General features: G+C 38.3%; 1 protein-coding gene across 9 annotated transcripts in view; it reads left to right on the top strand.

The window, feature by feature from the left end:
- LOC122885506 (inactive dipeptidyl peptidase 10-like) overlaps positions 1 to 25038 on the top strand; it is a 138358-nt gene that overhangs the window by 80112 nt on the left and 33208 nt on the right. For 8 of the 9 annotated variants that reach the window (XR_006380127.1, XR_006380126.1, XR_006380125.1 and 5 more), the window contains exons 4-9: positions 2931 to 3025; positions 3518 to 3592; positions 19129 to 19181; positions 19480 to 19561; positions 21950 to 22070; positions 24449 to 24603. Coding sequence is in view for 6 of the 9 variants with exons in the window: in XM_044216686.1 (XP_044072621.1) it covers positions 2931 to 3025; positions 3518 to 3592; positions 19129 to 19181; positions 19480 to 19561; positions 21950 to 22070; positions 24449 to 24603 (581 nt within the window). In the remaining 3 variants the exon portion in view is untranslated. The remainder of the gene's footprint in view (positions 1 to 2930; positions 3026 to 3517; positions 3593 to 19128; positions 19182 to 19479; positions 19562 to 21949; positions 22071 to 24448; positions 24604 to 25038) is intronic. The other variant, XM_044216690.1, reaches the window with a different exon arrangement.

Genomic DNA, 25038 nt, shown 5'->3' with positions numbered 1-25038 from the left:
TCTTGCGTCCATTTGTAATTTCCCAGGGGTCCGGCTGTCTTTTAAAATGGAGTCAAATGCCTCGGCTCCTGTGTTTTTCTTTAATGCTCATATGTAGGCTTTTTTTCCAAACACATTGATGACTGTTAATAGATCATTTAAACCATTGTTATGTTCGACGTCTTGCATGTCGCAAAGGTCTGCCTGAAATTGATTTAGGGGTTGTGGTACAAAAACCATTTCTGACTAAATTCATCCTGGCAGGCTTATGCAGAGTATAAGCGTCTTGCTCGGATAAAAAAAATCTTTGACTCATTTTACATTCACTTTTTTCCTCGTTTCAGCCTGCACGGCTCTGCGGAGGCGACCCTATCCTCCAAAACTACCCGGATGAGAGGGGTTGTAAAACAGATTTTTCATGAAACGTTTCTCAGACATGCGTCCTGCTCCCTGCTCTGGGGTTTTTGAAAAACATTGGCGAGACACAAACTTTTTCATGCCACTTTACTGACTCGTTACACAGTAGGATATAATACATCACAATGAAACATCACTCACCCTGTTTTTAATACTTTGATCTAAAACATCAATTAACTGACAGACAACATGTTCCTCTATATACATGACAAGTTTTCTACAGTAATTACCCATTTTCAATCATTCAAGAATTCCCTTCCAAAAGTCCACAGCTACGTCCAACACCTTGATCTTGGTAACGTCTTCTCGTAGGTAGAAATAGATTTCGGTTCTATATTTGTATAGAAACAGATGATACAAGTATTTTTTTTTTCTGGGCATGATTTAAAGATAATTACAGATAGTATAGTATGTAAAATGGTCAAACTTGGAGGTGGTTTGATGAAAATAAATTCTTTGAATTGGAATAGAACGAAATTTATGCTTTTTGGTAATCGAAAGAAGGATGATCAAATCAAAATGGCTATAGACGGAGTTCATATTCAAAGAATATTTGAAGCAACATTTTTGGGGGTCATAATGGACCACAAATTTACTTGGAAACCTCATATAGAATATACAAATAGAAATGTGTGTAAAAGTATTGCAGGTATGAACAAAGCAAAGGACATTTTAGATTTTGCTGCACTTTATATTCTGTACTACTCACTTATTCTTCCATATTTTGGTTACTGCACAGAGGTGTGGGGCAACATGTTTATGACTAATACTAAACCTTTGTATGTATTACAGAAAAGAGCAATAAGACTTATAAACAAGGTTGACGTAAGAGAACATACCAACAGACTGTTTATCAAGTCACGTGTTGAAATTTAAAGATTAAGTGGATTTAAAAATGTTTAGTCACGTGTAAAGCCAAAAATAGACTGAAAATCTACAGAAGTTGTTTATATAAAGATTGAACGACAAGGATTATAGAAGGAAATTTAATTTCAAAAGTCCGTATGCATATACTACATTAAAGCAGATGTGTATTTCAGTATATTACTGTGGAATTCTCTGGACAAGGACTTAAAATCTTGCTCATATATTATTAAATTTAAGAAAATGTATAGAAAAAAATAAGGACAATATGTAATAGTAATATTTATGTTAAGATGATTGTCATTGACTATTTGAGTATGTATTGTGGAATTTTTTTGTAATCTGTGAAAAGAAAAAATAAAGGGTTGACCACCCGTATTTATGTTATTATTAAGAAAGGGACAGGTAATATAAGATTTTTCCCCGCTTCTTCCTGCTCCCTTTTCAGTCATGGACTGTGTATAAGTGCTGTAGTGTGTCAAGCAGGGAAACAGGGAACACGAGGGACTAGGACCCAAATACAGACTAGAAGGCAGAGCTGGTGTAGTTCAGTGATTTATTAAGCAAAAGATATTGTCTTACAGCATGTGGAGTCAGGCAAAGGTCTAATTTCCAGAGAAAGCAGTCCAAACAGTCAAACAAATCCAAAGGGGAGCAGGCAAGGATCACAAATCCAGAAAACAAGCAAGGTCTAAGGAAACTAAGGAAAAAAAATCCCAAAAAACTGAAAACAAAAGGCTGGCGGTAACACATGGACCAAGGGACGAACTGACAGGAGGGAGTGAAGACACACAGACTAAATACACAGGTGAGGGAAGGATAACTACACACAGGTGAAACTAATCACGGCGGGGTAGACAATCAAAACTGGAGGGGGAAAAAACCCCACAAAGGCAGGAAGTAAAGTACCAAACACATGAGGAGAGGTGAGTATTACAAATTAAAACAGGAAATGACTAAACTAAAAACCCAAAACCTTGACAATAAGTTGTTTGGGTTACAGAGTATTATTTGTTTCGTAAAAATGGTGTTGGGAATTACACATCACAATGAGCAAAATAAACTAAACATCATTATTTACTGTATTCTGTCTCCTGTCTGACATGGAGGTCCAGACACTAACAATGGTCGGGGCTTTTCAGTTATATGCAAATTAAATCAAGTGGCCACATAAATAATGCAAACTTTGATCACGACATGACAGCAAATCCATGTGGCTGAGGTTGCCACCGAAACACATGCACTGTTGCTTATAGCTGAAATTATTAACAGGGGTGACTGCAGTCAAGACTGCTTATCATGTGTAGAGACCTGTGACCTCTCATGTCATATTTGCTACCTCTCACATACAACAAATGCCAGTTTTCCAGCAAACTGAATTATATTTTGTTGGTTTACAAATTGGTAAGGAAAAAGCGACAAGCCCATTTATAAATTCCAACATGCAAAAACATGACTTTGTACTCATTTACTCTGGAATTTAAAATTAAGTCTCTAAAGCTTTCACAGAAAAACAATCTCACATTTGAGATGCTGGCTACCTCTAATCAATTGTTTCTTGGTTCAGGACCTATCTGTTAGCTGATTGAATTACTCAAACCCTTTAGAAACGCATTTCTTAAAAAATGAAATTACATGCAGTACTTTGAGCGTGCCTGTTTCTGTCTTAGATGAGGAAATCATCTTTCGGAGCTGGGATGGAGACATTTTGAAAGTCAACACACACAGCAATGAGACAGAACTCCTGCTGAAAAACACAACATTTGTAAGTGCTAGCTACTGTCTTTCTTCGAACATGAGACATTCTTCCTGTGCTTTTAGATCATTTCAATCATTTCCACTGGGGTTCACAAAGCCGTATACAGTAACAATCAACATGCCAGAATCAACAAAATAAAAATAATTATTTTAAAGAATATTGCATGAAAATAATGTCACATTTCTTGTTGTATCCAAAGTACTATTTTTATCACGATAATCCTTGGAGATTTTTTCCCCAACATTTTATTTTATGAGCATCATTGTTACAATGGAAACCCACTTTGCCCTCAGCAGGTATTCTGACCCTGCTGTTATCACTGTAACTGTAACTTTTAACACTGATCTCAGTTTGTGAGAATGCTTCTGGGGGTTGCATCAAGACAATGCTTGTTTGTCAAGTCTATCTATGAAGTATTCTTAGTTTCAGAAAGTTGAATGAAAAAAATGTTTTTTTTTGTGAAACAAAGACCTCACCCATCTCTTGTTCCACCCACAGGCAACTTTTAAGGCCTCAAAGTTTGCAGTTTCTCCAGATCTGAACTTTGTTCTTCTGGGATATGATGTCAAGCAGGTGAGACCCTCTTAATATCCTGGCTGCATATATTCTGACGCTGGTGTTTGGCTTAGGGCTGCTAATACTGGAGGTTTACAGTTCATGAACTAAAACGGAGATGTGACCAGCATGGAGATATATCTCCTTACATAAGATATGTCTTATCTATCTGTTCAGAGTCAGTGAGTTAAAGCCATCAACGATCCCGCACAAGGGCAAGAGTTAGAAATATGAGAAGAAATGATTTATTTGTGAGAATAAAACAGGAGCAGTTCACTAACACATACCACAACAACCCTTTACTCTATGAAATTTGCAAGTATTAATTTGTATTAAAACATAACTATAAAATGTGTTAAGACTTTGCACTTGAACTGCTTTGACCACAGTTATTCTATGGAAAATTGTAAGTTTCAGTCTCTGTGTTTTAATGAAAAGGGGTGTTTTTACTCTTGATAGTGTCTGTATTGTATCAGGCTGTCACAGTGATGGAGGTACACAAGTAGCTGTGCCGAGTGATACTCTGTTATCACTCAGTGCGCTTATTTTTAGAAGTTCTATCATGGGTTAGGAGTTAGCCTAAGGGGCAATTAAAACCGAAAGCGTTGTTGACGTCTGTCACTCATTCGTTTCAGAAGAGATACACTTCCATTTGAGCAAATGTAACAATCCACAACAACTCTGAGACATGTCACTATGTGACCCCCTGCTCTTTTTGCATCCAGATGTAATGATTGATCACGGCCCTCAGTTTCACTATGAGCTTTCTGGTTCCACATATTTCCCCTGCCTGCAATGGTGAGCAAGGGAAATAAAATCAGTGCAACCATGTGGCTTCACTGATGTGTTATACTGAATCGTTTTTATTAGTTTTAGTATTTATTAGTATTTCTGATTCTGATTCTGATTTTGGACAACAATGGCGCTCTAAAGGGTAGATTAAATGAGATATATCAGGCCTATATCATGCTTTGGATATACATAATACTTACAGAACTAAGACATAAGCCCACACTTGTCTGCTTTTATCAGGAAATGGCTCTTAGGTAACTGTGTTGTTGTTGGCTTTCTGCACCATTCTGATTACTTGAATGTCATGAAAAAGAAACCTTGTTTTCTTAATTAGGGTAAGGGAGAAAGACATGTAGGTTTCTACTGGAAAAACCTGGATTCTTGTTGCGTTTGAGATCTTTTATGACAATATGCATGATGATGACAAAGACTTCAGACAGACAAGGTATTGCTATGAAATCAGTGTAGAGGGAAAGGAAAGCTCACTGCTCATAACTGCATGTTTCTGTGTTTTCAGAATAATTTAACAAAAAGGTCTGTTAACATTTAGGCACCTGCTCACACAAAACAGCTGTACCATCTGTCTAAATTAGAGGTTTTCACATGTCCACCTGGTTCTGAGGAACATAGACCCGATCCATGACCCGGGTAGGACCTCTCAAAATTATCCTCAGTCTAATAGGGTCGTTTTACTACAAAGGGTCATGGGTCTGTGTTTCTATATGTCTAATACCCAAGTGGATCCAAGCATACTTAGTACTCAAGTCTGTTTACTGTGGGAGAAAATTTAAGGAAAACAGTAGCCTTTGTAAAAGATGATATATATATATATATATATATATATATATATATATATATATATATATATATATGCTAAGTTTCATTCACAGATATTCAGTTGGTTAGAAAATTATTATATCCTCCCTATCTACCATCTAGTTGGCTACAGAATGTTCTGTTGTAGGAGGTAAAAAGAGGATTTTCACTTATTTCTATGAATTAGTCTTTGAACCATAAAAACAAATGATTTTGTGACTAAAGCAACTCCTTCATTTTATCTATCATCGCTTGTCATGATGAAATAGTACCAGCTCTAGCACCATGCAATCTTGCCACTGATGGTTCCATATTAATTGTATCAATATTTGTGTAACTCCATTGAGCTTTTGTAACTGTATGTGGAGGTTTCCGACATAAAGCCAGCATCTTTTTGGTAGCAGTAATGTGAAGACATTAATTTTAATGAGGCAGAATCATTTAAAAGTAGTGAGAGAACATGGCGCAGCTACATCCAGTACATCAGATAGAGTAGCACAAACCTCACCCCAAAAAAGCCTCAAATCCTTGCATTCCCAATACATATGCATGTACGAACCTGTGAGTCCATCTAGGCACAAGGTGGAGATGATCGTTTCATGAGATAAACCCTCCTCGGAGTGAGGTACGTCCTATGAATATACAGTGGTGTGAAAAAGTGTTTGCCCCCTTCCTGATTTCTTATTTTTTTGCATGTTTGTCACACTTAAATGTTTCAGATCATCAAACAAATATGGAGGTTGTTATTATTAATGGAAAAAAAATCCAAACCTACATGGCCCTGTGTGAAATAGTGATTGCCCCCTAAACCTAATAACTGGTTGGGCCATCCTTAGCAGCAACAACTGCAATCAAGCGCTTGCGATAACTTGCAATGAGTCTTTTACAGCGCTGTGGAGGAATTTTGGCCCATTCATCTTTGCAGAATTGTTGTAATTCAGCCACATTGGAGGGTTTTCGAGCTTGAACTGCCTTTTTAAGGTCATGCCACAGCATCTCAATAGGATTCAGGTCAGGACTTTGACTAGGCCACTCCAAAGTCTTCATTTTGTTCTTCTTCAGCCATTCAGAGACCCCACAACAACATCCAAAGAACTGCAGGCCTCACTTGCCTCAGTTAAGGTCAGTGTTCATGACTCCACCATAAGAAAGAGACTGGGCAAAAAAAAAAACAGCCCTAGACCATCACACTGCCGCTAACATATTTTACTGTTGGTATGATGTTCTTTTTCTGAAATACAGTGTTACTTTTATGCCAAAAGTTCAACTTTTGGCATAAAAGTATTGCAGTATTCGATTGTGCCAAAAGCCGGTGAACAATTTTGGCATTAACTTCATTAGTTGCTTGCAAAGTTATGGCAGACTTTATGTAGGAGCCGTTCACGCTAACTGTTGTAGGGATCATAGGCAGGCTTTTGCAGTGCTGCAGTAAGATCAGAGAGATTCAGTTCTGCTGTGTGTCTGCTCCAAGCAGGACATGCTGGAGGACAGCTATTGCTGTCCGGCTGCAGTGAAAAGGCCAAGAGGAAAGTGAGCTTGCTTACTCTCGGTTAGCAGTGAGCTAACCAGAAATCTTAAGACAAAGGCAGGCGCTTGTGTTGCGGCCTAATCTGTTATCCTTTCGTCGGTGGATCTGCGGCGAGCAGACCACGCGGAGGTTCAGCGAACCATCAGGTCTAGGCATAAGAGTGAGGAGAAAGAGAAAGAACAATGGCCGCTGACCCTTTCATTAACCTGGTGACATCACAGGTCACAGGTCAGACTGACCAATGGTAGCTGGAGCCTGGGTGACCTAGCACCTGGGTGTGAATACCTGGAGGATTGTGGGGGACTGAGTTCAATGGCTCTCCTTTGTTTACAGAACAAAAGAGCATGCAGTCTCCTAATAAGTTCATTAAAAGTCACAAATGAACAAATTCATCTGTGGAGTCTGAGTGGTCCCAACACCTGTAACCCCACAAAATAACATAGGAAGCTAATGATGTGCTCCTTGCTTGGTAAATACTGTAACAGTAGGGCTGTGTCCGAAATCATCACTCATCACTACTCCCTACTCACTATCTAATAGGGAGTTATATATTGAGCTCATCAGTAAAAAGAACAAAACACTACTCGGGTCATTTTCTCTGTGCCGTTAATTAAGTAATTGCTGTCGCACAATTAAAACGTGCCAGATCAACGTCGTTGTTTTTCTTTCAGCGTAATGCATGATGGTATATACCGCTTGGTTAGTGACCATCGGTTGTACACTACTTTTCACGATGCATTCTGGGATACTTTGAGTCAAGTATATAGGGTATAATAATTCTCACTATACATTCGGACGGCACTACAAAATGGCAAACTATAGTCCACTATATAGTGAGTGATTTTGGACACAGTTACTACTGTAGCTAGTTAGCTGTACATTAACAGTTTGCATCTTATGTTAGAGAAGACAAACACACTGCAATTATACATTCCTTTTACTTTTGCTCTTCTGTTTTTGGTTTGGAAAGGGGATAGGTACGAAGTATCTCTCTTACTACAGATGGGTCTGCCGTGCCAATTTATGGTTGCTAAGCTGTGATGGAACATTCACAGTTCAGAGGAGGGGTTTAGCGAACTGTGAGAATTACTGGCAGCATCCCCACATCCCCAGATTACTGAGTTTTAGTATGCTGTACAAAACAAATCAAATTGTTGATTCTGAAGACTTTTACTTTTTTATCCATTCATAGCAGCCATAGCAAGGTTGTTATGCCCCTCAGTGATGCTGAGGGGGATAATATTATGAATTCAAACCAAAAAACTATGTTAATGCATATCCTCTATTACGATTCCTAGGTTGCCAAAAAAACAAAACAAAAAAACCCAAATGATAAATAACATCTCAATGGTGTGGCCTAGTTGAGGATCAGCACTCTGAGCCCCCAACAGTCCCAGCATGTCTTACTCTAAAATGGCAATATCACAAAACAAACACTGAGCTTTGTGTTGTGGCCCAGACACTCCAGGTTTGCTTCACCATTTAACATGGTGTTTACAGATTGTTGACGATGGAATGGAGGATTGTTTGTGTGTGTCGAGAGAAAGCGCTCAGACACGATTACCAAAACGATCAGCTCTGTATGGGCTGGTGCTCAACTGCTGATCCACAGCACTTTACATTTTTACTATTTCAGCTTTTTCCATTGTTGTGTGCAGATTCTATTACAGTAGAGGAATTGTTTTCTTTTCAGTTCTTAGAATGTTTCTCAGGCAGATATAATTCAAATGACTGTAAAAATAATAATATACAGCAGTTTGAAGGGGCATTTTCATGGGAGCCAATTCCAATTTCAAAATTTAAAATGTATGATGTATATTAGTAGTATTGCTGCTACTATAGCTATTGATTATAATAAAGCCCTGCCGTTAAAGTAGTATAATAGTAGAAAAGTAATTAGTACAATACAGTCATGTTACTCTGTACAAATTAAACACCTACCTATAATTTTAAATCTGATGCCTGTTACTGATGCTGACATTATTCTTCCTATAGCTGTCATTCCTATTATTACCAATTTATTAATATTAACACTATAATTACTATTCTACTATAAAAAATTCAAATTCTACGTGGTCTTTGCATTGTGCCTCCCTAAGCCTATCCCCTTCCCCAAACCCCTCCCCTCTCTCTCTCTCTCTCTCTCTCTCTCTCTCTCTCTCTCTCAAAACCTAACACGGTTTCTGCCTGTAAAAAGGAAGTTTTTCCTTGCCACTGTCGCCAAGTGCTTGCTCATGGTGGGATTTGTTGGGTCTCTGTAATTAATATTATAAAGAGTTCGGTCTAGACCTGCTCTATAGGAAAAGTGCAATGAGATAACTTCTGTTATGAATTGGTGCTATATAAATAAAATTGAATTGCATTGAATTGAATTAGTATTAGTTTGTGTAAATCCAGTCCATTAATTCGATGAGTTGTATCTCTACAATAGAAGAAATTGTTGTGAAAATTAACCCTTAAGTAGAAGTGATCCATCTTAATGTTGATTTCAAACTGACAATCCTCTTTGTAAGCACATTAATGCATTCATCTGCATTCATTTGATGATCAATAAAGAGAGAAGAATGAGGAGGATTATCACAGAATGTATTTTTGTGTATTATTGTTATTATTATTATTATTATTATTATTATTTATTATGAAACTAGTTTCAACTCTACCTCTAATGGCTTAAAATGTTGAGAAGATGGTCCCTACAGACAAACAGTAAAGCTTCAGTTATTGTAAGCTCTTATGCTTTAAATTAAGAAGGGTGTTATATTTAGCACTAGACAGCTTCCTTGCAATATATTTTCACTTAGTAAAGTCTATTTTCAGCTATATATTGCTGAAAATATGCTCAGCTACTTTGCAAATAAAAAAACAAGACTAATAGTCTACAGCCATACTAGCAGCTCTGTGAGCCTGTACTTAGGCATTACAGTGCTTTTAGCCAAATTCTAACATCAGCATGCTAACATAGGATGCTAACATGCATAACATGCTGTTGTTTTCAGGTATAATGTTTACCATGTTCACTGTATTAGATTAGTGTGTTAGCATGCTAACCTTTACTAATTAGCACTAAATAAAAAGTACAGCTGAGGCTGATGGGAATGCCATTTGAAGGAAATTAGTCATAAACTAAAGTACTGGACAAATTACAAATTTGACCTGATGATGGCACTTAAAATCATCATAGTTATTACAGTTCATCCCAAGGGGAACGTGAATATCTTTACTAAATTTCATGGCAATCTAATGGTTATCGAGACAAATGTTAACCTGCTGGTAGCACTAAAGGAAAAGTTAGGGGATAACCAAAGTGATTGCAATTCATCCTCTAGGGACCACAAATATCTGTGTAAAATTTCATGGCAATCCATCCAACATTTATGTCTGGAAAACTTTGCCAATTGTAACATACTGTTTTGCCTTATATCTTCGGGACTATGTCAGTGATTTTGAAGGAGACAGACAAATATGCAGTACTAATGTACTAAAGTACTAATGTGGATTGTGCTTGGGATAAAAGCTGCAATATGTATTAAAGAAAAGTATATATTTTCATTTTCATTTTACACAATATGCAAAATAACTTTCCTAAAATAATAATAATTTTGATTTTTTTTTCAGATGACAGAAGAAACAAGTTAACATTTTGCTATGACGGTTGCCTCTCACAGTCTGGACGGTAGTGTGGAATTCTATAATATCTTGCTTTCAGCAATTGCATTTTTTAATGATATTTAGATTGATTACTGCTGCACTGCAGGTGTATTCCAACATATTGTACAAAATATCACCATTCTCAAATCTTATATCAAGCCTATCAGCAACTCTTTGTGTCCTTTGTGTTTATCTCATCGCTGTTGATATATGTGATCCAACCATGAAGCAGAGATAAGGGACGGTGGCCTCTAAGGTGTGGATCTAATGATAGAAACAGGTGCACACTCCTGGAAAACTCATTAACATTGCAGCATAGAGAGGGCATTTGTTAGCTACCATCTGTAGCGGAACAGAGGCTTTTTAAAAGATCACAAAATGAGTTGTTGTGATTACAGAAAAATAGCTGAAATTCTTCTTATGGTGTTCTTTTCAGCATTGAAACATCTGAAATGGACCCTCAAGCTGACTGTGAATGTAACGTTTTCATAATTCCATTGGGATTGTCAAATTCCTTGTCTCCCTGTGAGCATTTCAATCCAGCATCAAGCTTAAAATTCTTGATTATTGTGGATCAAAGTTACATGAATTCAGCACTACAGTGCAGTCCTTCTTTCCCCAACTGCAATGACAGAGTGTTCTGAATTTTCTGCATCTCTGATTCGTGCCTCTGTCTGGCTTCTTCTCCGTAGTACCAATGGCTGAGGCTCACGAGTATCATAGTATTTAGAGCCATCCACCATACTGAACTGATGATAAAAATAGGACTGAATGGGATGAATGAGGAGTTCAAATTTGCAACAGCAGATACCATTTCAGAGAAATGTGAATTATGTTTTTTATTAACATAATGAAGAAACAATTTTAATGATCGTCTCTGGCAAGTCGCAAAATATTTATTTTCCTACAATATCCGCATGACGTTAAAACTTTTGTGTTATGTTTAGCCACTCACAGCACTTGGTAAAGATATAAATGAACGTTAACCAAAGTTTGTTTTTTTGGGAAAACAAATTACTAGTATATAAACATAACATCTGGGAGACAGGGTTGCAGAAACATATACAAACATTATTGAGCTAAACCACATTATGTAAAGAGGTCGGCGGACAACACTAGAAAGAAATGAAAACAAAATGCCATCAAAGTTTTAACGTGGGGCATAGAATCAGAACTGTCAGCTGGAAGGCAGACAGACACCATACAAGCCCAACCACGATGCAATTTTGAATGAAGACTTCAAATGTCCCTGTTGCTATATCATGCTACTAAAAACCTAAATCTGGGTTACTTGAATAATCAGCTTAACAACATTCCTGTAAACTCAGGCAGCGACAATTGAAGTACTTCTTGCATCAGTAGAGTTCTGAATCAGCTTTGAATGATGTGCTCTGCACAGTCCCACGGTGCACTTGTGGTGATGACATATACTGTAGACCTAATTAATCATCCGTTTGTTTGAATGTAATCACAGTTTTCTGACTCCAGTCTGACTGCACCATCTTCTGTGGAAAGTACAGAAATATTAGGCTACTTCACTGGTCCGTTTACATTGTAACATTATATACATACATTTCAATCAGCAGAGACTTTGTGAATGAACGAGTATTTTTATTGACATGTACAAGGTACAAGGTAATTTATAGAACATAACAGATAATACATATATTAGAATAGGGTAACATGTAAAATAAATAAAATAACATATATAGTTATTTATATACATACACATATTACACCCAGGAAATAATTCCCTAGTGCAGTTTTTGAATTTGCGTCTGGTGGAATGTATACAGCAGATAGAGCATAATGAAGATGAGAAATGTGAAGAGTCTTTTTATTGATTAGAGTCCATCGTGACGTCATCATATTCTAAAGGGGGCAGTGAAGCCGTGAGTAGTACAGGACATCCCCCCCTGATGGAGTCTAGACACTGGTGGTGGAAGGATGCTGAAGATCTGGATGTGATGAGGAGTGGACTTCTGATGAGCTCAACTTGCACTGGGTGTGATCAACTGCGAGCGGAGAGGAGAACAGATTTAAGTTTGACTGCAGCAATATGATTGGTGGATGGGAGATCGTGGAAAATTCTGGTTGGTTAACTGAAAGAGTAGACGCCCACATCAGGAGATTAGAGAAACAGGAAAAGAGAAGAGAGAGAGAGAGAGAGAGAGAGAGAGAGTGATGTGAATGAATGAGGCATAAAGATAGTCTTCCTGACTGAACTTACACTGAGCTTCATTAAAACTGTAATCATAGCAGTAATTTATGGTAGTAATAATAATAATACACAAAAATACATTCTGTGATAATCCTCCTCATTCTTCCCTCTTTATTAATCATCAAATGAATGCAGATGAATGCATTAATGTGCTTACAAAGAGGATTGTCAGTTTGAAATCAACATTAAGATGGATCACTTCTACTTAAGGGTTAATTTTCACAACAATTTGCTTTCTTCTATTGTATAGATACAACTCATCGAATTAATGGACTGGATTTACACAAACTTATACTAATTCAATTCAATTTTATTGATATAGCGCCAATTCATAACAGAAGTTATCTCATTGCACTTTTCCTATAGAGCAGGTCTAGACTGTTCTCTTTATAATATTAATTACAGAGACCCAACAAATCCCACCATGAGCAAGCATTTTGGCGACAGTGGCAAGGCTCCTTTTACCCTGATAAAGTTCCCTCACTTCCCTCTTGCTGCTCTGGAGGACTACAGTTCCATGCTGACTGCATGCAGCTGCACTGGACAAAACAAGTGCAAATAATACAATAAATGAAAGAAAAAAAGGACGCAGGACATTTTCTTTACTGCTCCCCGTGGATTCTGTTAGAAAGGAGACTGGCAGCTGTGACTTTGTTATGCTGAAGAAACTGCATGAGACTTTTATGTTTCATGCAAGTAGCTTTAACAGGAAATTTAACACTTTTCATTTATCACACTGGAGACACATTGCTTTCCCTGTGTCCAATACCAGTGAAATTGCTTATTGCAAATCACACTACGTGTCTTCCCCACTGTTTCATTCTATAATTCGATGGGCGCAGGAACATCTCAGTGTCGGTGAACTAAGCAGGCTTGATCATGAGCTGTGTGTGCTTGATGGGATTGAGACAGCAGAGTTTTAGAGGTGCTATTTCCTCCTGAGATGGACAGAGTAGATGTGTTCATCATCAACGTGACAACCTGAATCTATGGAGAGTAATGGCCTGCCGCTGCACCACTGTCTCCAGTTGTCTTGTGAATTCATCATAATCATGCCAGCTGCTGTACTATACTGCTGCGTCAATGGTTTCCATAGATCTTATTGTTCTTTTATGGTCAGAAGCCTTCTGTGCAGATTATAAAGGGCATTCTTCATGATTTCAACATGTACACTTGCATAATTATTGAGGTGCTGATTATTGCAGCTGTCACAGAGTATCCATTTTCATTCATTAGGAAATGCATGTTAATTGAGTTGTAGTGTGAAAATAAGCAAAGCATTCAGGAGAGTTGATCTCTGAGAGTAAACAGAAACTGTTTTAATGAGCCCCATTCTTGCTTGCCAGACGTGCTTTCAAATCATTGTCACAGTCCGGCTCTTAGGCTGGGACAAAAACGGGAGACACTCGGGTATACTAAATATTATTATTATTATTATTATTATTATTATTTACAACAAAAATAATCAAAACTAAACAAATATATGGGAGGAATCTGTAACGTCAGTTGTGTAGGGAGTGGATGAGTGAAAATGTGCTGTATGGATGTTGTGCTATAAAAACAAAGAGGCAGAAACCCAGAGGTGTGTGGTGTGCCCAAGGACTAGCTGATTAACCTCCCAATAGGTCTGCAGCGCTGGAGACAGACAGCAAAGCAACAGCAGAGTGAACCAAGTCGAATGGTTGTTACATCATTAATTAAAAATGTCTCAATATGGGCGGAACGTCACCTGGTAGAGCGTGTACCATGTACTAAGGCTGAGTCCTTACCGCAGCGGCCCGGGTTCGATTCCTGCCCGGGGCCCTTCGCTGCATGTTACCCCCTCTCTCTCCACCTGCCTTTCCTGTCTCTCTTCAGCTGTCTAAATAAAGCAGAAATGCCTAAAAAATAATCAGAAAGAAATACATCTCAGAACTATTTACAGACCGATCAAGATCTGTCACAGGTTCAAGACTGTATTGTGTTAGTTGGTGTATGTGTTGTATCTCTGTCCTTAGTCTGTGATAAACCCATTTTATAAAACCTACTAGCTCTTCTGACTTGTGTTGATTAGTGACTTGTGTTTTAACAGTAGCGTTTTACTAATGCTGTTCAAAAGGTATTACCTGCACTACAACAAATATTGTAATATTGTAATAAATATGAAATAAGTATGAAACTTATTTCAAAGAATGGTTCAGAAGTCCAGCTTTTATTTTTAAGCCATCACTTGAGAATTTATGAAAGAATTTTGAATGAATACTCTTGAGTTCACTGTGTGTTTAATATCTTCTGTCTACAAAGGGCTGTTGCTTTTACAAAAAAAAACAACAACAAAATGGTCGAATGAGACATAAAATGCAATTTGTTCAAAATGTATTTGAACGCAACCCATTCTAAACTACACTGTAGAACTGACGTGGCTGTGTTAATTCATGTTGTCTCTGCTACCTCACTGACTGACAGGCTTAAGATTTGTTAAATGGTAACATTGCTGTAAGGGGCCGTGCAGATGTTGCGTCTAAACTCGCATGGAAAACGCCGGCCGCGCCGCCGCTTTCATCCTTTTATCCAAGGTGCTTGGGAGGTTGCGCTACTGTTGCGCTTGCCGTTACTAAGCAACCGGTCCAAATCACAAGCGGTCAGAATGAGTATTATCAGTCGCTCTTCCATCTTCAGTTAGGCTACCTCAGTTTGGCTGACCTTTCAGCCTTGGATGTTGTGTCGTCCTTGGATGTAGGGTAAAGCAAGTCCTGTGAAGCTGATTAGTTCATGCTTGTCACATGACCTGCGGTGCGCTAGCTGCATTAGAAAAAGTTGAGATTTTTCCATATAATTAATTTGTGTGCAAAAAAGCCGCGACATCTGAACAGCCTCTAAGTTAGTTGCATTCTTTAAAGTTAAACAACCTTACCTTTATCCACGACTTTTCCATCTGTGGTGTTGAATCCAAAATGCTTCCACACATTACTTTCCCGATGGTTCGGTGTCATGATGTTCTGCACGGCTCAATGGTCTAGTTCACTGAGGGCAGCGGGGTATGCAATAGACCCTTTTCACAGCAGACATTTTGACATTTTGACACAGGAAAAGCATAGGTGTAACCAATAACATTTGTTATGGCTACATTTCATTTACTGTAAGTGCTTCAATAAGTTATGCCAGCGAGCCAGCATGCATAATAGCAAGGCACTGGACCTGTGTTTCAATCACAGATGCTCAGTATTTGTTTTAACAGTCAAGGAGTACCAGAGAGGCAATGTTTACAGCACAAAGATGACTGAGAAAAGCACTAATTAAGTGTCAGCTTGTCATATTTATTTAAATGCGGCAAACACCACCTAAGCTGTATAAAACAAATACTAGGAATTATTGACAAGTGCCATGTAACCCCAGTCTGCTCAGAACACCGCCACCCACCACGATCAAACACACCACTGCTGTCTAAAACAGTCTGTTACTCTCTCCACATCTCCAAACATCTGCCCCTCTCATGTGCCACCCATCGATGACAGCCTTATCAAGGAGTCATCGCGGAGCTGTCACCTACAGTATGAGGGGTGTCTGCTGAACGATGTTGACGAAGGAGGAGAAGAGCAGTCAAGTTACAATACAATTTCATTTTTCCTTCCCAGAGAATTCTCTTTTGTATAGTGAAGAGGAAAGTCCAAATTAGGAGTGAAGGCTGGGTGGTGAGTAGATCAGCCAAGCAGACTCCATTCTGTGCACAATTGATCTTTTACTGAGGAATGGAGTGGCTCTACAGTATTTATCATATCGCTCTGGGGTGAGCTTATTGTAATATTGTTATGCTAATGCTCCAGCTGATTAGCATGTAGAGGCACTCAGGTATTGAGCCATTATCTCAATGAATCCTAAAACAAAAGCTTTGTGAGTGGATATTCTCTGGTCATTTCATCGCACATGCAGGGAAAATTAGTGGAAGCTCAGAAATGGTGAAGTGAGTTGTGTAAGTATGTGGCACTGCAGAATGAAATTTATATTAACATTTCATACTTAAATGCACTTATTTACAGGTAATTGCAAAAGAAGATTCTAAGATTAACCATGATGTGAAATTATACAGTTTAAACAAATCAAAACAAAGTGCCTATCCTGTTCTTTCCTCCTACACGGTTAAGAGTTTTGGCACAGCAAATTAATAGTGATAAATTATACATATGTATATATATATATATAGGGCTTTGTTGCTTCATTTATGAATCATTCAATGAACTTGCTTCAGGCACAAGTTGGACTCCTTATAATTTACAGTATGTTTGTACTTGTATTTTATTGTATTATTGGATGTCTTTTATGAAGTAAAAAACATCTAAATGTAGTATGTAGCCTACTTATAGCGTTCATACTCACGGGCAACCAGAATATAAAACTTTTTATGCTTGTTTGCTGTCTCATGATATACATTTTATCTCTCTGCATTCAGTAAATTAGAAAGATTGGTCCAGGATGTTTTTAGCCTAGCTTATTACAAAGACTGGAAGCAACAGGAAATAGCTAATGTTAGCCTCTGCCAAAGAAGGAAAAATGTTTACAACAGCTCTTAAATGGTCTTCTTTACGTGCTCTTAGTTATCAAGGTAGCAACATTCAAGACTCACATGGTATTTGCTCAGAGTTACGAGTGTGTGAAGTCAGTAATTTCACTGAGGACAGCACTTCTGAGGTAATGCTTAGGCTACTGGGCCTTGTTGTTGTTGCTCAGTTAGCTTCAATGTACTGCTCATTAAACCATCATTTTCTCTTCTACCAATTTCAAATACTCACATACAATGTGTAAATAAAACAGCTTTGGAGTTGTTAGAAGACACTTTAAGTAGAGCTAGGCCAGCTTTTTCCTCCTGCTCACAGTGTTTGTGTCAAGCTAATGTTCAGCTAAATACGTCCGGAGCTAGCTCTGTAATGTGAACACAAGAGATTGCCCTTCTGATCTAACCCATGGTAAGATGTCAAAATAAATATAATATACTCCCTGTTTGATACAGTAAACTTCAAAACATATTAATCTCAAAAGTAAATAAGAAAAAGAAAACAATATGAGTGACAAAATCCACGTAAAACATATTTTTTGTTCCTTTTGCACCATCACATTTTTTGACAGAACAAAGACAAAGAAATGTGGTTCTTATATCACACATTCTCCCCTTTCCATTTATATGCAGATATGTCTGTTGACCTTTGGACATAGGCCTACAGGCAAAATGCCAAGCAATTTCACATTTTCTTTTATAAAAAGTACATAGTTATTGTTCCGCTCACTATACCGCGGACATACCAAATGATGGCTCTTCTGAGTAGCCTTTATTAGCCTGTATTACCCTAATTTATGGCATGCCTAGCTGAGACATAAGCATGTAATTAAAGGTAGTGAAAACTGAACAAATGTTTAAAAAATCTTTTTATAAAATTTATTCATAATGGTCTTTTTGTGTCAGTTTTTATTTATTAGAATATTGTTTCTAATTTCTTCAGATTATTGGACAAATGTGTTAAAAAGCTATGATTGTTTTTTTAATGGCAAATCGATTCAAGGAGCACGGACTAACCATACTACAATCCAATCACAGCTTGCGTTCTCGCAGTGTTCAACTTGTCAGACATTGTGTGAAATAAAGCAGTCATTGTTAGATTTTATGTAATTTGAACAACAGAGCACAGTAAAGCATTGTTCCCACTTCACTCTCATTTCTTCTAAAATGGAAAACCATGCTGTGTTTTTAGTCACGGTCCAATTAAATACAGAGAAACTCAGAACCACAAGTATAAAAAGTACACAAAGCTGGTTGAGCAAAAGCTTGTGAACCACAAACCACCAAACATAATCACAAAATGCTCTCTGAATATTTTACATTGTGTGTTTTTTGCATTGTTATCATTATGTTACAAACATTATGTTAAAGGTGGGATATGCGATTCTGGAGAAATCCAATACCATGACAAATACCATGACATAGAGCGAACACGACACAACAAGTAATGTAACTAACGTTAGCTAGGTTGTGGGTTAGCAAACAGCTAACAGCCAGAGAGGACGAGACGGTTTCCCAGAGCCAGCGCACCAGCTGCAGGTCTCACAGCTCTCCTGCTACTAGCTAACATCACAACAGCAATTATTGGCAAACTAGAAAGTAAGCTGAATGTCTGTGGGCAAGTCATTTAACGGGACCTGACACACAAATCATGGCCGGAATAGTGTTGTGTGGCTCAGACCGGGCCACTTTGTATGTTCCCCATTCACAGAGCCAGGGCTGAGTGCAAACTGTTTTTTTGAGTTTTTTTCAGCACACACACAGAACGCACAGCTAGCGGACCGTGAGGGGATATACAATGAATTTGACAATTTGTATCGGATTAGACTCGTGTAGCCCACCTTTATGATTATCTGTTCTGATGATTCACCTTTTGATTAATCTATTATATTTGCCAGAATTATCTCAGTTATTTCCCTGTTTTTCTTGGCTGTTGAGGTCTTAATTATCATTAATGGAAAAAGAACAAAGGTCTGTTTCATAATAACATTGAAATTGTTTTTCTTGTGATTGGATTTTAGGTCTACCAGCACTCTTTCTTGGCATCATACCTGATCTACAACCTGTATACAAGGTGAGTAAACAGAGGATTAAACTTAATCACCATAGACCTCTCAAAATGAAATGACTTCTTTTTCATTTTATGATCATAGGTCCTCTAACAAGATCAATAACACACAACTTATGGCCAAAAATGTCTTTGTGTTGTATTTTGTTTCTACCAAAACAAAATGTCTAAAGAATTTTTTTCACCAAATTTATTTGAACTGACTAAATTTGCAGTGATTGTGTATTTTCTAAGACTTACAGGCAGTGCTGGTCTGTAGTGTAATGGTTCGTGTTTAACATGTTTTTAATCGTCCTTGCATCAGAGAGGTGCGGGAGCTGAATCCTCCAGAGGTGTCAGATTCAGTTCTCCAGTTTGCCTCATGGGGCGTTCATGGCCAGCAGCTGGTGAGTAGTTTACAGGGTCAAATAACAGCAACTCAGTACAAAAACATTGAGGCACTGGGATGAATCTTCTAGGGCTGCCCCCAACTAAAGATTTTCCTAGTCAACTAGTAGTCGTTAGTTCAAGCCATTGGTCGACTAGTTGTTGAACATTTATTATATTAAATTAATTATTTAAAATTATATATTTGGGGCATCAGAAAATGGTTTGAGTTCCAGAGCTGGGAAAGAATGTCATAAGTAACATTGTTAACACCACAGGTGCCTGTAGCTAAGGGCAACAACCAGCAAGGAGACTGAACATTTTGTTAATTTATTTCAACACAGTATAACATCACACAAGTTTCGTTGTTCAAAACACGGAAATAAATAACTTCCAACTTGACAAATACTCCAGACTTATAAATACGATGGATGATGTATAACATTACTTACAAATTAACTTGCTAAAAACTCGCTCCTCTCCCACTTCATGCTTTTCCTGTCCCCGCCTGAACACGCTGGCCCTCATTTAGGTGAAGAAAAAATGGTCAGACCTCAAACTCGCCACCAAAGAGCGTGTTGTTGCCCTTAGGTGCAGCAGCAAAGCAGGCGGGTGGAGGCCAGCTGGACCACATTATAACAGTTCTCCCACTCAGCCAGACTTACTATGCTGCGCAGTGGGAGGCTGCTAAGCCTGGTTCCGTTGCCTGCTCGCCGGCTCAAGTTCTGGTGCTCATTCTGGACCCGACCCGAATTCTGAAACCTCTCCTGTGCTAGCGTTGTAAACAAACACCAAGACTCCCCGAGTACTCCGAGCTTCCAGTCCAGGCAGAGTCAACTAATAGGACTGCTAAGTTAGCTAACTAGCTAATGGCAGCTAGTACAGTCAGAAGCAGTGTGCTGGTAAGTGACTTCCTATGTTACAAGAGAAAATGTCCGTGTTGCAACAATCCCCTGATAGTTAGTCTCGGTGACAAGGCGCAGCTACCGACTGTAGTTTGAGGGTTTATTTCAGCGACTACCCAACTTATAACAACCTGACTTTTAGCAAGTATTATTCAGCTATTAACTTTATTTTTATAGCACATTGCATTCCAGGTGAAAGCACAATGTGCTGCACAGAGCCTGAGCTACCACAGATGTTGCAGCTACAAAAACTAAGACATAAGTAAACACAATTAAATTATACATGTGGAAGCACAATGAGGACAAAGTAGGAATAAAAAGTAATAAGACATGTGAGTTAAAACCAATAAAAGAAGTAAAAATATAATGAATTAATTATTAAGGCTGGCATTCAGTTTATTCAGTATATTCAGTTTTTATGAATGAGATATATATTTTTTAAAGATTTTCCCCTTAATTACCCAAGCAAGCAACATAATAACCGATAATAATCTGACCAACTGTGAAATACGGTCACAATCTCCCCTTCTGTTCCTGATTTATGGTGTTTAATGATGGCCAAAAAAGTATTTTTCCACGACATTATGATGTGACAGTGAAGTTGAAAAATGTCATCACTTCATCGTTGTATCCAGTAGGAGATTTGTTAATTTTTAATCAATGAAAATCAGTGTTTAATTTGATGTTTTCTGTAATATTGTGTCATGTATAATTCCTTGCATTCATAGAATCCTCTCTGCTCTGAGATAAAGGCTGATCAAAGGCTGTTTTTGACTTAAGAGGAAAGACAAACTCCCTTTGAGCTAAACAGTTATTTTGAGAGAAGCCAGCAACAGTTACACTAATCAAGCTGTTGCTGGAAGACATCTTGTTGGGCGACCAAAGCTCTCTGTGTGAGTAATGCCTCCACCGTGCAGAGTATTATGCACAGAATAATCAGTCCATTATTTTGTCCAGTGCAGACAAGGAAAGTAATTAACCATTTGATAGCATATTTATCTCGTTTCCTCAGTGGAACCTGTTCTCCAGGAAACCCCGCAGCAGTGTGTCACACCGCTAATGACAAAGTAGTATTCATTACACATGAGCTGTCCATGCATATTTGTCTGTGTTATCACACGAGATGAGCCACTCACTTATCAATGAGCATGTTCAGTTCACCAGGTTCTAAATCTGTTCAGCAGAGATGTTCTCTCGCCTCAGTCCTTGTGTGCTGTGCTGTAACTTCAAGACTAATGCATAAAAGGTGGCAGGAATGCAATGACGTGTCTATGTAACATCTTTAAATGCAAGATGAAAATAAGATGATATTATCTTTCTATCACTCTGCATGTTCCCTCTGCATAGCATCTCTCCTTACAATGATGTATGAAAATGTTTAGGTGTGGTTTGTACTGCATGCTGTTCATGTACATGGATGAGTTACACACACTATAACACAGTACGTATCACAGTTTGTGGGATTGTTTTGAAATTAAAACAATTTTTTTTTCCATCCCACAGATATATATATTTGAAAACAACATTTATTACCAAACGGATGTTCAGAGCAGCTCGTGGAGGCTCACGTCTTCTGGACAGGAGGGGATCATCTTCAACGGCATCACTGACTGGCTGTATGAGGGTAAGAGAGAGGCTACTGAGTCATTAAACCTGGCACAATGGATCAAATGCTACTATCAGAATCTGGCATTCCTCTAGCTGAAGAAAACATTATTTCAGATAAAATTTTCCTATGTGTATGAGGATTCTTATTTTCACAATGTGTGGACTGTGGCATAGGAAAATAATTTTACATGTCTCTGAACATGTATACCATTTTATATAACAGAAATCCCAATTATTATTTTGGTAATTGTCAATTGTTCAAATGTCTAATACGATCTAAATTTATATTTATTTGACAGGGGTCTCTAGTGTCCGTGTTAACTAAGACTTTTTTCTGTCAGGAACAAAGGCAGATGTGATGTGACTAAGGTATTACTGTTGTTAAACCTCGCAGGGGAAGGTTGGGGTGGATGGAAGTGTTGGAATTCAGGTAGGGAAGTTTGGTTATTAGCAAAATATCAAAGATATGTATGAATATAAAAAAATATTAATATTATCAAAATTGATTGATAATTACGGGGCACCATGCTGGGATCAGGGACCAATAACCAAACGTGAAAAACAGTCTCAAAGGTGGCTGTCCCCCTAAAAATGTAAAATTTAAAGTTCTATCTTACATCACGTACACACAATAACCAGGCAACTGCTCTTTAAAAGATACAGTAGCGTTTATTTAACATTAGCACTGATTAACAATCAATAACTTCAGCCAACAACCACTATCGTCCATTCTAAACACAATAAGCGTACAAGAATCAGCAAGCATGTAGGGTGTGTGTGTGTGGAGGTGTGGGTGCGTGTGTCTGTGTGTGTGTGTGGGCCAATAGAGTGAAAGGAAGGCGGCAGATATGACCACGTGGGTTGTTGTCATGCACAGATCCAAAATGGCGGGCAGGCCTGCGAAACTCAAACCAAGGGGAGAGCCCGAATGGAGGACATGCTCTATTTGTCCTCAAGATAACACGGAGCGTAGCTAGTTAGGCTACCACGCTATCTCGGGCGTTTGAGATGTGTGTGTAGGTGTATGGATGTATGTGTAAAGGTGTGTGGGTTAGTGAGGAGGAAGGAGAAAGAAAGCACACAGAGTAAGGCACAAGGAATCTCAAATGCCGTGGCAGAGCACCATAGCTGTTCCTTTATCACACAGGAACCCGGCAGCAAACTTTCATTCACCAGACTTTGGTCTGATAAAGCACAGTTATTAGCTTCCACAGTGGCTAAAGCTAACACAGTCCCAGCGGCGTGGTACCGATACTCAATGGAACATGCTAAGCACGAAATACACAACACAAACAGGACACGGCGGTCCACTACTTTCCACAATAATGCAAAACACAACTCACAACAATGAGGCTTAGATGAAATAACACAGAAATCCATCTCTGCCCAGACACAAGCCTCTTACTTGAGATCGCTGTTGATAGCAATTTAAAGTGTTTCGGCAAACACAAAACCGGTACAAAAGCCTGGTGGTCGTCCAGCAAGTTAATACCTTCTTAGGGAAATGAAGTTCAACGTTGCATGTCTCCTGAAGCAACCGAAGTCACAGCGGCTCTGGCGGCTCGTCCAGTAGAAATCCAGGGTTTGGATTCAAGTTTTAAACCTTGCACCGGCGCTATTTTACTGTTTAGCCTTTGTTTCCATTCAAGCCTCTTGGTCAAGGCTTTACCTTTTCCAAGTAGGCCCCCGTGTTTGTTCTCCATACGTGGTGAGGCCCAACAGATGGATGAGTCAAAAAATTGTGACTTGGATACAGGAGACCGCTGTTCACACCCTGTTTCCTACAAACAATAAACGCTACTTTCTTTTTCACCATGATGATGAAATTTTGCTAATCTTAACCAAGTAGTTTTAGTGCACAAACCTAACCAAACCTTAGCCTTAGTGGCAGTTGGGGAAAAAAAAAGCTAAAAGAATAATATTGCAACGCTCACTTGGGATTGTCTAGCCACGGTGTGCATGGTTTGTTGTGTTTTCTACTGGTGAGAACAAAGGATGATAAATCTGGCATCTCCTTTTAATTTCACATTACAAAGTGTACATTATGTAATGGTTGATGTATGTTAGGTTCAGTATGAGTTATGTTTCCACCTGTTTAAATTTTTAATCTTTAAAATGAGCTGAGGCACATCGAGCACATCACATTTTGAGCAGTACATATTATTTTCAATAAATCGATCAAGCAATCTGACCAATCATTCATTTGGCCAATTATTTAACCAGTCATCAATTTACATCTTAATTAATAATATACAGTATATTCAGCACAAACCGAATAAATTGAATAACCTGAGTTTAAAAAGAGGAACATAAACAGTTAATAAGCAGGAGTCCTGAGCCCCTGTCTCTTGGCTCAGGTTGTCTGATTTGTCTTGGTTTCTCTTGGTTTTCCAGAGGAGGTGTTGCACACACAGGCAGCCCACTGGTGGTCACCTGATGGCTCCAGACTGGCCTACCTCACCATCAACGATTCCCTGGTTCCTAACATGCTCCTGCCCCGCTTCACAGGCGCTCTCTACCCCAGGGGGAAGGAGTACCCTTATCCCAAGGTGGACAATAGAGTCCATGGATGGATATTGCATTGATCCATGCATAGATAATGCCTTTATTTCCAGAATGTCAATTAACTCTCAATTAAAACTGGTTATAACACATGACAACACTGCATTGATTTTGGATATTGACATGTTGTTATTACTAAATTGATGCTGATTATTCCAGTTAATGGGACCTTCATTTAAAACAGATTTCCTTAAGAAACACAGATGGCAAGTACAATTATCAATACTAAATATATAGAACAAATATCAATGTCGAAAATAACATTCACTAATTATGACATTGCATGTTTACAACCAGAAGTGAATCCAATAATTAGATCCAGTTGAAATCTGAATGCTCCTGACATCCATTAGCTTACTTTATACTGTAAAAGAACCCTTACAACCTGACTCTACTATAACCTGCAAGGGAACGTACCTCCT

Source organism: Siniperca chuatsi, linkage group LG12, assembly GCF_020085105.1.
Source record: "Siniperca chuatsi isolate FFG_IHB_CAS linkage group LG12, ASM2008510v1, whole genome shotgun sequence".
Classification (NCBI taxonomy): domain Eukaryota; kingdom Metazoa; phylum Chordata; class Actinopteri; order Centrarchiformes; family Sinipercidae; genus Siniperca; species Siniperca chuatsi.
The sequence above is the reverse complement of the archived record's forward strand: the minus strand, read 5'-3'. Positions and strand labels throughout refer to the sequence as shown.